This window comes from Lampris incognitus, chromosome 6 (assembly GCF_029633865.1).
Source record: "Lampris incognitus isolate fLamInc1 chromosome 6, fLamInc1.hap2, whole genome shotgun sequence".
Classification (NCBI taxonomy): Eukaryota; Metazoa; Chordata; class Actinopteri; order Lampriformes; family Lampridae; genus Lampris; species Lampris incognitus.
In genome coordinates this window covers 47944412-47958743 of record NC_079216.1, presented here as the reverse complement: position 1 = coordinate 47958743, position 14332 = coordinate 47944412, and the positions used below count along the sequence as shown (strand labels likewise).

Below are 14332 nucleotides of genomic sequence, written 5' to 3'. Positions count from 1 at the left end.
TGGAAAAAAATTGCATGATAAAATGACAGAGTCTGAAACAACATTGTTGCCATCGTTATTTTAGTGTAAAAAACAATGGGGTAAAAAAACTATTCCAAACTTCTGCTCCTCTCTTCCGAAAATAAAGGAGAATAGCGCACATACTGAGCACACGAAGGTACAGTTATCCACCATGCGCTCATCAGCTTTAAAATAGCTGCACTCACATAGCTCTGCTCTGACAGTGTGTCCCCCTCCATCCTACATGTGCAGCCCTGTTAGCGACCTTGCTCGTTGCCTAACCTTTGACCCAGGGTCACGATGATGAGGCTGGGCTCCAGTGTGTTGCGACCACCACGGTGTCCCCAGAGGGCGTGCGGGTGTGACCTCTTGGCTCTGCCGGCCCTCTCTGGAGAACTGACATCCAGAGAGGCTTCGGTTCAAAGACGCCCAGACTCAATGATGTGTTGTACATTGCCTCATGTATTCATGTTGACGAACCTTGTGATCAGAAACCTTTTAAAAAAAACAACAAAAAAAATAACAAAAATAACAAAACAGTGTGAGGCATTTGGCAACTCATACATTTTTCCGACTATCCATTATCCAAACCGCTTATCCTGCTCAGGGTCGCGGGGATGCTGGAGCCTATCCCAGCAGTCATTGGGCGGCAGGCAGGGAGACACCCTGGACAGGCCGCCAGACCATCACAGGGCCCACACACACAAACTCACACACACACACATTCACACCTAGGGACAATTTAGTCAGGCTGATTCACCTGACCTGTATGTCTTTAGACTGTGGGAGGAAATCGGAGCACCTGGAAGAAATCCACACAGACACAGGGAGAACATGCAAATGCCACAGAGAGGACGACCTGGGACAACCCCCAAGGTTGGACCACCCCGGGAGTCGAACCCAGGACCTTCTTGCTGTGAGGCGACTGTGCTAACCACTGCACCACTGTGCTGCCATTTTTCTGACCAGTTACAGTGAATTGCATTAAAGCTAAAACAAAGGGTTAATGAATTAATGTTTGTTCTAATTTAGTAGTTTGTTGATTACCATGAATGAACTTATAGCACAAATGTAGATTTTTCTACGTTGTTTACCGTAGGCATCACAGTTTATTCAATCATATTCAACTACATGGCATATGACTGTTAGCACATCGTTGTATAAAGGTTATCCCTGCTTCTCCTCCGAGAACACACAAAATATTACATCGTTACAGCAATTCATGAAAAGATCTGCAATACAAGATAAAAGGTGACATTAACAAAACAGGGCAAATAGACAGGCAGCAAAGGAAAACACACCAATCCGTATTTGCCTATGTCACAATGGTGGGTGTCCATACGCTGCAGCTTCCTACCCACATGTGCTTTGACAGCCGTTCACAGAAAAGAGGGGCAAGATCGAAGATGTGAAACTCTTGTGCAACACAGTCTTAAAGTGCAACTCAGCTTGAGTGAACACAAGCGTGGACAGATCTGAAACATAAACCACAAAAAGGCCAAAAATCTACACGTCTTTTTCCGACTGCAAGCAAAAAGGGCCTTTTTTACATTCCTTTAACGCTGTGCCACAGCTGTTTATTTAGCAATCAAACATTTCTCGTGGTTTCATCAGCTGAGTTAAAGGTTCAGCTCTTGCGCCACCATAAAATTTGATAGGCAGTTTTTTTGGGACGTATATATTAGCTGAATAACAAGCCTCTCAAGTCGCTTCACTTTACTTGAGTCGATACGGTGTCATTTGACGCTAGCAAAGTCTGAAAACGAGGAGGTTGGAAAAATTGAAAGTGATGTATTGGGAGGAAACATGAAATTACCCCTCCCTGCTGGTAGATTTCCACTTGTATGAAAAAAAAAACACACACAAAAATATTCACTACGAGACTACATTACTTGTTAGGATGGGTGTTATTACATCTAGATGGGTCGAGACGAAGTGAAATGAATGAGTGCTACTGTTGGACAGTTGAATCTACAGTATTGGCATTGAGGAATGAGGGCCATCAGGACGGAGACCTGCTGTCAGTTCTGCTCCACGGTGAAATTTGATTCCGCTCTGCCAAAAAAAAAAAAAAATGAATAAAACAATGAAACTGACATAACCGGCAAGAGTAAATGACAAATATTTCTCTAAATTTTTTTTTTTTTACAATTTATAACACTTTATAATAACTACACAACTGAAGCATTAGTTAAGTATTAGCAACTACTGAATTCATCATTTGTAAAGCATTTGTAAAGCAAGAAATGCACCAATGGTTAGTGAGTGTGTTACTAAATGTTTTATAAATACTTATTAATACTGCAATTCATGATTAATTCAGGTGGTGACTAGTATTTTGTATGACCTTATCTAAAGTGAGGACTATCTATGCCTTACAAAGCGTTTACAAATGAGACGGAAAGGCCAGCAGTGCCTTGAGACTGACAAAAGTCTAAAGGATCATAAGATCCTTTAGAAAGTGTAAGTACATGATTAACAAACTATTTAGATGTACATTTGTGCATGAATTAATCATGAATGGCAGTATTAATAAGTATTTATAAAACATGCATTAACACACTAACCATTGGTGCATGTCTTGCTTTACAAATGCTTTAAAAATGATGAATTCAGTGGTTACTAACGCTTAACTAACACTTCATTTGTGTAGTTATAAAGTGTTTACCACAATTTCATCAATATAAAACAGATATTTGGATATTCATAAGTAACATGACTGCAAAATGATATCACGGGGCACGGCTGGTAACACCTGACATATTTCCCAGACTACATCCTGCCAGCACAAACACGGAAACCCCTTCCCTTATGGTTTAATTCCCATTAGCACACCACACATGACTTCTAATGCACAACTGCAAGGTCACTTTGAGCGGCCACACGTGCAGAACCCGGTCAAGCCCTCATCAACAAACAGACCGGAGCTGCAGAAGTTCACATGCATGGCGGAGCTGCTCATGGGGAACATTGAGTGTCTCACAACCAACACGGGCAACACGGATAGACGAGACAACGGTGCCGTGCCGTCTGCACCCTAACATGTACCCTTAGCCCACCATATACTGTCCTACACCACATTTGCATGTCTCCATCAAAGCACATGAATCACAATGAGTGCCATGTAGGATCGGCTAATTGTGCTGTGCTGCCCCCCTGAGGACATTCAGCATGGTAGGCTCGCTTCACAACAAAGGGGCACGCATGTGTGAGGAGGGAGGACCAAAGCAAACACAACACCAGGACCCGGAGCCCCATTGTTCTGCAGATCACATGAGCAAACTAGTACACTTACATGGTATCTTTGTTCCGCATGTGGTTGTTATATGTCAGGATAGGTGGGATGTTCTCTTCCTCTTCAGGTAGCTGTGGACAATTCAAAACCTCTCATCTTATTTCATTAAAAAAAAAAAACAACAACCCACCCCCAAAAAGTCTTAGATGTCAAACACAGGTTCAGATTCCTTTTGTATATGTAAACTGTGAATCTTCGCGCAACGAGCTATGCAAAGAGACCATGCTATGATGGGGAAAAAAGAGAGGAAGATGATGAGGCGTTGCTCTAAAACAGTGGTTCTCAAGTCCATCCTCAGATACCACCAGTGCAGCTGGTTTCTGTTTTGCAAGGTAATCAATGATATTCACTTTTTGCTCCGGGTCCAAAGCCTCCCTGGTTATAGACTGGAATAACTGCCAGAACAGAAAACTAAGAGTGCTGGAGGTACCCGAGGACCTGATTGAGAACCATTGCTCTGAAATATCGGTGGGAGACCTCTGGCTGTTTTGTTGCCTACAGAATCACGGGGGGGGGGGGGGACACCACTAGCTCAAGCTACACAGAGCCAAAACTGATATTGTGGCATCAATAACTTTCAAACTTTTCACAGTAGAACAAGCAAAACTGCCTCTAGTGTGTCAGTCGAAAATCTTTTCAGTGTTTCGGAGGGCAACTTAGTGTTCATGTTACCGCCTGTCATTGTGGACAGAGGTATAATGGCTGCAAAGCAACGACTGGTCTCACCTCCCAGTATGGCTCATCGTCAAAGCAGTTGTCATCAGCAACATCACCCCAAATAGGCATTCTGAGGATACAACCTAATGAAAATAATACAAATAGGTCATGAAATTCTTAGAACAACACACGCAGGTATACACACCTTACTCAAATCCCCCCCACCTAAATCCTGAAGCAATAAGGCTTCACAGGTGTCCACACACTCTCATTTTGCATGTTAATATGGGCAAAACCAATAGATGCTTGATCTAAATAATCGTTTTTTTACAGAATGCTTTCTTCTTTTTTTGTGTGCTTACCAACAAGTATGCCTCCACCCACACCAAAGCAAATAGCCACACAAATCCCAGCAGCCTGGTGTCCGCCCTGGCGCGTCGGCACCATGTCTTTGAAATCCCCCTCAAAGTCGTAGGTGTTTATCAGCCTTTCAAAAGAATATTTTTATGTCTCATGATACGAACGGAAAAGGACATCGACTGTTGTGTTGCACAGGCACGACAAAACCCCGCATTTGAACACATCCATCATCCCGCCAGGTCATGAGCTATATAACAGGTGTCACGTTTAAATCAGGGAGCGCTCACCCCTCTCGCCCGTAGACGGATTCAGAGGCAGCTGCAGCAGTGATCGCACCTACGATGCCACCTATGACTCCAGGCATCGCATGGAGATTATGGATTCCACACGTGTCCTGGATCTTCAGATACTTTTCCATGAATGGCTGTAGGTAGAGATCAACGAGGGCTACAGTCATACCTACCCCGTATAGCCCTAGCAGCTTCATATGGTTACCAGCTTTAGTTTAGTCAAGATTATACAAAATGATAAATAAACAAATGTGTGTGTGTGTGTGTGTGTGTGTGTGTGTGTGTGTGTGTGTGTGTGTGTGTGTGTGTGTGTGTGTGTGTGTGTGTGTGTGTGTGTGTGTGTGTGAGTGCGCGCGCGCGCGTGTGCGCGCGCGTGTGCGCATCTGCACCAGGCTTTTCCGTTCTAATGGGGACCAAATGTCCCCATCAGGATACAAAACCTGAAACCACCTCCCTTGTGGGGACATTTTATGAGACCTCATGAGGACAAGGGTTTATTTTAGGGTTAGGATTTGGGTTTAGGGTTAAGATTAGAATTAGGATTAGGTTAAAGTTAGGGTAAGGCTTAAGGTTAGAGATATAGTTATTATGGTTAAGGTTAAATGAATGTAGTCAGTGAGGGGTCCCCACAAGTATAGGGTGACGTGTGTGTGTGTGAGAATTAAAATAGGGAAAATAAATGAAAATAAAACAATAGAGGTAGCTGTTCAATAACATATAAACGCTGAACCAAAATGCTGAGAAAATTTTGTTCAGAGTCCAACAATTTTTGTAGCTGAATTACAAACAAGTTGGGAAAAGAGTATGTAACACTAAGGTTGGTGGCTTCATGACAAATTCACTGCAAAATGGGGGGGGGGAGGCCCCTAATGCCTAGAAAACAACGGAGTGAGAAAATTGCCACAATACCGAGACATAAATGTATCCCAGTGTGGAAACAATACCACAGCAAAATCCGACTATTAGAGACCCATAGGGCATCAGCATGAACTCTGCTGCAGTCCCCACGGCGACGCCTCCGGCCAGTGTGGAATTCTGGATGTGTACCTGGGCAGCAGTTGGTAGGGAAAAAACAAAAAACAAAGGAGAAATCAATGGTATAAATCTGACGTCTCTGAAATAGCTGCAACTGATATACATTTACGATGACATATATTGATGATGTTATCGGGGGACATTTCAGCTTTGCCACAAACAAAAGTGAAAAACAGCAGCCTAGTGTCTGATACCATGTCCAGCTTGCCGTTTTTCTGGAAGAGGCTAGAGATGGCCACGGTAGTGAGCACGCGGTAGAGGCCAGAGCCAGATAGGTGTTGATGGCTGCCCTGTGCTGCCCGTCCCCATGGTCTGTGATGGCCGAGTTGAAGCTGGGCCAGAACATCCACAAGAAGAGCGTTCCTGCACAGGTGAACGAGCTTAATAAACATGGAGCATCCTGTAACAGATCAATGGCACCACTATCCATTAAACTCTTATAAGCAACAGAGTAAATCAGGCCATACCAATCATAGCGAAGACGTCCGAATGGTAAACAGAGCCTTGCAATCGACTGCTCTGGTCCAGATTGGGTCGATAGAGCATCCATGAGATGGAAAGTCCATAATAACCTCCAAACGTATGAATCACCATGGAGCCTCCAGCATCTCTGGCCTTCAAAGGAGAAATCATCAGTTGCCTTTGCAGTGGATGAATTTGTTAGATTGAAATAGGAAGGTCCTTTGCTATGCCATGGGAGGATTGCACTTTATTTCATGACGTGGCACCACTGGAAATAATTTTAAACATTTTACAACTCGTTAAAAACTAGCTGAAACGGAAAAAAAAAGATTGGTTTAAACTTGCATGGATGAGCGAAAGGATGATATACTCCTCCACGGCGAACAAGGTGATCCCAAACAGAGTGAGCACCAACAGCTGGACTGGGCTGACCTTGCCCAACACCGCCCCATAGGCAATTAAACAGCCCGCCACACAGAAGTCTGCATTGATCAGGCTGAAGGAGAAAAGAAGAAGAAAAAACAGTCAAATTCAATGTAAACACATATAATCTGTTTTCAAGCTAATGGATTAATAATTGTGAGCTCTGTAGTTCAAGGAAATCCCCTCACCACACACACACACACACACACACACACACACACACACACACACACACACACACACACACACACACACACATTTCTGTTGACACAGAAGTTGACTGCACATCAGTACATCAGTTAGGCGGCATCACAAAGCCTCGTTTGTTCTAATGAGTTTTGTTTGCTTTCCCACTGAACCAACAAACAACCAGCCTCTCATGTCTGGAAATATACAGGATGCCGTAAGACAAACTGGTTCCTCCGCTTTCCCTCCATCCCATATGTCTTTGTGTATTTTGCTTTTCTGTATACCATGCTGGTGGTGGCGTGTTCTCATCAAACATGCTAGCACAGAGTTAAGCACCGGAACAAGACGGGTAGCGTGTTACTCTATGGCAGCCTGATGGTTGGGATCTTCATCATGACCGAGCCTTGAGGCGACATTGGTGGCTTTGTTTCGAGCGTCATGTCATTAAGATGAAAATGAAGAGGAAATCCTTTCGTCACGCTAAGGACAAAGTTAGATATTTACCTTTCCACGCCGATCTTGATCTTTCCATCGGTGTAGTCGAGGGAGTGAAACCAGCCCTGCATCAGCAGTGCCCACTGAAGGCCAAAGGCTGCAATGAGGAAGTTGAAACCCACGGCACCGAAGCTGTAGCGCTTCAGGAAGGTCATCAGGAAACCGAAGCCCACAAAAATCATCACGTGAACATCCTGGAAGCCTAGAACACAAAAGGAGGGGGGTGAGAGAGCGACCGAGGCCGAGCCCTTGCAGGGTTTTTGGAGACAGGAGAGGGTTTGGGCGCAAATGACGGATGAGGACGGGGAGATGAGTATCGAGAGCTGCGTGCACTGACACTAGTCAGTTTGGAGGTCTGAAATAGCGTTACTCATGTTAGTCTGGAAAAATAACCCAAGGCTACAAGTTTATGCATCAAATAATCCTTCCCGGCCCTGTCTGGCTCGTGTCATGTCGTCTAATTAGACGAGACGGATGAACCCATTTGCAACAACATCATAGAGTTTCAGTAAATGGACCTGCAAATGCATTTACACGTCTACAGTTTAGCTTCACAACACGACCCCGCAGGTTACAAGCAGCATGAGGGAATATGGGACAACGGGATGTCAACATGACTCAGTGGCTTAATGTCTCAACTGTTGAGCTGTTGGTGTGTTATTTCTGCAACAAAAAGCACCTGGAAAGAACCTTGGGCAGCAATTGTAAGAAGTCAACTGATCAGTAGGGATGAGTTCTGTTCATTTTTATTATTATTATTATTATTATTAAAAAAAAAAACAAAAAAAAACAGATGACTGCTATGTCCAAAAGTGAGGCAGTTAGATATTTTCCAACATGGTCTAAGTGTGACATTTATGCATATTGTCTGCCATAAACCCAATAACTACAATGTGACTGGGTGTGAACAATTAACAAAGACATCCAGCTAATGCCTGAGGCTGAAACGGGGTCTTTTTCAAAGGTAGCCTGCACAAACCACTATCAGTACAAATCTGCCAATGTCATTTACAACCGTGAGCTGCCACATTATTCTTACTGTCTGGCACATTTTGGAGCACAATAGGCTCCTACGACAACGCGTAAGATTAGATTTGATACTACATGAAGGGATTCATGAGAACAGCCCATTGTACATGTTGGATCCGGCTAAACCAATGCCTGATGTGACCCCATAAACAAAAACCCCCTCTGGATGTGGCCACTACAACAAGGTCAGATTGTTCCTATAATTTTAACATGGACAGCTTTGGAGCTGAATGATGTGCCCTCAAAGGCGACATTAGCAAAATCTCGAAAATAAGGTCCCATGGCTTCGGCTGGAAGCTAAATGGGTCTATAGAAAACAAACTGACAGGGAATACATCCAGCATCTGACATTCAACACCGTCTCACAGGTAGCCTCCTGGCAGCTTGACATTGACACCGCAGGGGGGGTTGGGAGGGTGAGAAGTTCAACCACACCTAGCCCCCCCCCCACACCATCACCATCACCACACACCACCAACACCACCATCACTACACACACACACACACACACACACACACACACACACACACACACACACACACACACACACACACACACACACACACACACACACACACACACACACACACCATGTCACCCTATACTGTGGGGACCCCTCATTGACTACAGTCATTCCCTAGCCCTTAACCCTAACCTTAACCATCATAACTACATGCCTAACCTTAACCCTTACCCTAACCTTAACCTAATCCTAATTTTAACCTTAACCCTAAACCCAAGTCCTCACCCTATAATAGACCCTCTTCCTCATGGGGACCCATAAGATGTCCCCACAAGGTATGTGGTTTCAGATTTTTGTATCCTGATGAGGACCAAATGGCCCCATCAGGATAGCAAAACCTAGTACACACACACACACACACACACACACACACCTACCTTGAAAACAAAACATGTAAGCAAAGTCTCACAAACTTTTACCCATAAATTGTGTATAGACATGTATGGTTAAAAAAGAAAAAGAAAAAGTAAGTTATGTGCCCATCAGTTATGGGTAAAAGAGAAGAGAACTGGAGCAGAGTCAAAATCCATCGACATGTGGATCACATCGGCAGCAGCACAGCACAACAACAGTAATATATCCATAATATAAACAAGGTGCGAATATATATTAAGGTTCGTTAAAGAGATTTCTCACAATATCAAAGAATAGATACAGGATGTCTACAAGCAAATATTAAGTTGCTTTGTTAACGATACTTTAATCACTAGTAGTTAGTTATTCTAAAAAAGAGAGAACATGTCGATAAAAAGAAAGAGAAACCTGATCAGGAAAGTCAAATCAGATCACCTACTTGGATATCTGAAATAGAAGTCGTTCTCGATGTCGCTGGAGACGTTGTGTGTTTTCCTGTGCTCTATCCAGTGTGTATCAGATTCCTCATCATAACGAATAAAAACGCCGAACAGGATGATCATAGCGGTTTGCCACACAAAGCATACTGCTGGGAGGCTGAGGCGGACGTTGGTGTTCTTTGGACGGTCGCAAAATTCCCTGAAGCTTTGAACGCAGCCCATTGTGTACGGTTTAAAACAAAAAAACAGAAACGCAGTTATTGGGAAGACAGCTGAGCTGAACTCGGCTTCAGCTGTCTTTTGCAAACGTCACGGGTCCTCCAGGGGCCCTGAGCATATCAAGCATCGGGGAAGACGGCGGTCATACAGGTGTGTTTGCTTTGCTTGGAATATTCCACCCCCCACCCCCCACCCCCCATGTGCCTCCTCCACTGTGGGACATGGAATGTACACAATTCTCTGAGAGGTGGTGATGAGTGAATTTCCACCGGCGGTTGTTGTTGTTTATTTTTTTTATTTTTTTAACCTTTTTAACCTTTATTATACTTGCACTGCTTGCTGATTGTGCTACAAAGAGACACGGTTACAAATGAAAAGCTGACTTGCCTGTCACAATGTAGAGAGGAATATTTATAAAGCACCAGGTGAGTGAACAAATATTTAATGCCAAACGTACCGCAAGTCCTATTTTCATACGCTGCTGAAACATGCAGCGACCCGGCCGGCCGGAGAGAAGCAGGCCTCACATAGTGATGAAACACGACGCGCAAATGGACAAACTGTATTTGTCCAGGTTTCGGTTTTGGCGAAGCAGATTATAAAATCTTGAAAAGTGCTCTGTATATCACAAGAAAAAAAATGAACAAGTCCTCTCTCACTGGTACAAAATAAAGGTTACCCCCAAGCAAACACATACTGAACATGCAGGTAGGCCGCTAACGTCACTGGATATCATTGTTTTTTGTTTTTTTTCTTTTGTAATATACTTATCCTGTCAAGCATAAACTGTAAATAATGTGTATCTGTGCTGGGCCCCGAGATCTGCAGGATGCAAGACAGGTTTTACTCACTCAAGCATTATACTACAGGGCTGCCGCCACGGCCCAACATGACGAGGTCTACGTTCACTATGCTATTTTAATTGCAAATGATAATATAAAGTAATACATGTCCAACCATGTGGGTTATATACATGATCACACATGCATATGGAAAGGACCAACATGCATTGTGTTAATTTAGCTAACAAACACGCATGCATACACATCGTTGGTAACACTCGAATTTATCCACTAACTACTCTCTTATAAGTCGATTTGGAAAAAGCGTCTGCAAAATGAGTAACTGTGAATGTGAAATGTGTGAAATGTAAATTCTAAACGTCTCTCATCTCATCCCATCTTCAGCCGCTTTTCCGGGGTCGGGTTGCGGTGCCAAAATTTAAACGTATTTTTTGTAATTCAGATCACTGTAAAACAGGTCTCGCCTACCTTGACTTTAAGAACATTTGTTTCATATTTTGTATTGTTTGTCACCCGAAATTATGGAAATTGGGCTCCTGGAGTCAGTATATATCAGTATTTCTAGTTAGCAGTTGAATATAATTAACTTTGCTAAAACCATATTTTTAAGTTTATCAATTAGTAATAAGTGAAATGAATCAAAAGGGCTGTAGAAAAAAAGGTGTTGAATATAACTGAACTAGAATTGACTTACTCATAAAGTTATAGAATATTCTAGCAGAAACTGTACAGTCGGTATGTAATGATCTTGCTCATTGTAAGAAATAGCTAGATATTGAGCTGTCTATTATCACAGAATTCAGTACAGACAGACTTACAAACTGGAAACCAAGAGAAGCCAGACTGCCCTTACAATGCTCCTGAGGATGTCAGCTGCAAGGCATGGCTTCCTGGGGGCTCCAGTGTGCCCCATCCCCATCCACAGCAGCAGAACAGCAAAACTGCACTACCGGTAATATTGTCCATGAAATGAGTTCCTTAGTTTTGGAGGGATTTTTCTTTCTTTTCAATGTATCTAGCCTCATTTCAATCAGGAGAAACATAGTGAATGAAGTAAAGATAATTATTTATTATAATAGATGACTGAGTGGAAATTAAGTTATGTCAAGAAAGTCTTTGGCGCTTAGACTCAACAGGGAGATTTTTTAATTGAGGGGCATCAGCCCTGAGCAGCAGGATAATAAATCCCCCCATAGAGTCCAGACACTGGGGGTGGTGGCTGATGACTTCTGCTTAGATGATAGCTCGATAGTCCAGTTATTCTTGCCATGCCTCGGTCAGGGGCATTAACCATAACATGCATGTCTTTGATGGTGGGGGTAAACCAGAGCACCTGGAGAAAACCCACGCTGGCATGGGGAGAACATGCAAACTCCATACAGAAAGGACCTGGGATGGCCTGGGATTCGAACCCAGGACCTTCTTGCTGGGAGGCAACAGTGCTAACCACTGGGCCACTGTGCTGCCCTGTAAGGCTGATCATAAATGGTAAATGGACTGTATTTATATAGCGCTTTTCTAGTCTACCGACCACTCAAAGCATTTTACAATGTATGCCTCACATTCACCCATTCACAAACACACATTCACACACTAATGGTGGAGGCTGCCATGCAAGGCACCAACATGCTCATCAGGAGCCAATAGGGGTTCAGTGTCTTGCTCAAGGACACTATGACACACTCTCTGGAGGAGTCGGGGATCTAATCAGCGACCTTCCGATTACTAGACGACCCACTCTACCTCCTGAGCCATGCCACCATGAAAATTATGCTGATGAAGAGATGACACTTATGATCTGTGAGGACTAGGCAGTGATGGGGAGGTGGAGGGGCATGTATAACAGCAGCACGAATGCGTCGAGGTGGAGAAAGAAACATATTTATAAAAGACAGCAGTAAGATGATAGGCTAACCATGCAGGTGTGTCGCTGTGCTATTGGATAGATGACAACAGGTGATGTGATCAGCTGATAACTCAATTAACAGCCCCTAGACAATTACAGCAAGGGAAATACAAGTGAGCATGCATGAGAGACGAGAATGGCAGGATGAAATAAGAAATATGACTACAGGCCTATGCAAGGTAAAGATAGTCTTCCTGACTGAACTGTCACTAAAGCGCTATTAAAAGATAAAGAGAACAGAAGGGTGTCAGGTATTGATTATAAAGAGAAGGCCAAGAGATTCACAAATGCAGAAATGAGTATTGTTTATCAGAAGTTTCCCTCAAGGCTCCATAAGTGTCAATGTCTGTGTGTTGTTTTATCTACATGTAAAAATCAACTACCCACACTGATCTGTCTGATCATAACCAACCCCCTCACATATGAGGAATTCATTATATTGATTATGCCTACTGAGTTTACCGGTCTTCAAATAAAGACTTGCCAGCAAATAAAATCTTTATCCACTGTTTCAATGCCATGATTAATGTTTCCATTGCACATGCAAATTGGTAATTAGTTTGATGTATTCAAATGTCCTCTTGGAGCAAATATGGAGGAAGTTGCGTGAATAAACCCCTCTGGTTAAATAAGTTTAGTCAGAGACTTAAACTATAATTTGCATTGTTAAGCAATACTTTTTTTTTTAATTGAAGGTCTTTTGAGTTTTGTCAGATTGTTGTAGTGTGGATTGCAGAAAGTAGTTTGTGGCAATGTGAATGACATCCTCCCTGTACAGGATCGTAACCCTATCCTAACCATATAACCTTTCCCAAAGTAGAAAAATTACAAACTCAAAAGCCTCATAATGATATATATCATTATGTATATGATATATTGTCTGTACATAATGTCTATTTATTGCAGGATGTATAATCTAATCAAGCTAATCAAGCTATGTTGTATGGTTTGGAGACGGTGGCACTGATGAAAAGACAGGAGGCAGAGCTGGAGGTGGCAGAGTTGGAGATGCTAAGATTTGCATTGGGAGTGACGAAGAAGGACAGGATTAGGAACGAGTATATTAGAGGGACAGCTCAGGTTGGACGGTTTGGAGACAAAGCAAGAGAGGCAAGATTGAGATGGTTTGGACATGTGCAGAAGAGAGACGCTGGGTATATTGGGGGAAGGATGCTGAACATGGAGCTGCCAGGGAAGAGGAAAAGAGGAAGGCCAAAGAGGAGGTTTATGGGTGTGGTGAGGGAGGACAGGAAGAGACAAACATTTGATCTAAAAATTAGATCGTGAGTGTGTTGGTAGATTAATGCCCACACACACACACACACACACACACACACACACACACACACACACACACACACACACACACACACACACACACACACACACACTCCATTACTTGTCAGCCCACCCGGGGGAACCTTATTAGAATCAATGAGCAGGTAGCTATGCTCCCTGCTCTCCTTGCTTGGCTTGGCATTGTTACCCTGGTGATGTAAATCTGGTGGATGATGTGCCCCTCAGGGTTCATTTCTTTAGGAGGACTCATAATGTCAGTGCTGTAGCCCTGGTACCGGTTGTCGGCTGTGCAAATGATGGCTTTGTATTTTCACATTGTACAGTAATCGTGGCATTTCTGTGTGTCTGAGTTGGACGGGCTCTTATTATCCTTCAAAAGGAGATTTGTTTTCACAGCCTGAATGATGCAAACTGACGGGAGACATCCGGCGAGACCCCGACAGCAGACAATACATTTTGAAAAGACAAATTGTGGTTCCAAGACACCACCAACTCCTGCCAACCCCACAAATCCCACAGACGTCCACATCACACAGTGCATAGGTGTTTGCA

At 43.3% G+C, this 14332-nt stretch overlaps 1 protein-coding gene across 1 annotated transcript; it reads right to left on the bottom strand.

Annotated features, from left to right (window-relative positions):
• Positions 1 to 1104: 1104 nt before the first annotated feature.
• Positions 1105 to 9845, bottom strand: rhcgb (Rh family, C glycoprotein b). Its single transcript, XM_056282679.1, is given in 12 exon segments — positions 1105 to 2055; positions 3296 to 3366; positions 4022 to 4095; positions 4315 to 4439; positions 4600 to 4736; positions 5512 to 5649; positions 5832 to 5888; positions 5891 to 6000; positions 6105 to 6252; positions 6445 to 6595; positions 7216 to 7408; positions 9553 to 9845. Coding segments are annotated over 12 exon segments (1461 nt in total). The 5' UTR covers positions 9776 to 9845; the 3' UTR covers positions 1105 to 2021.
• Between the last annotated feature and the right edge of the window lie 4487 nt (positions 9846 to 14332).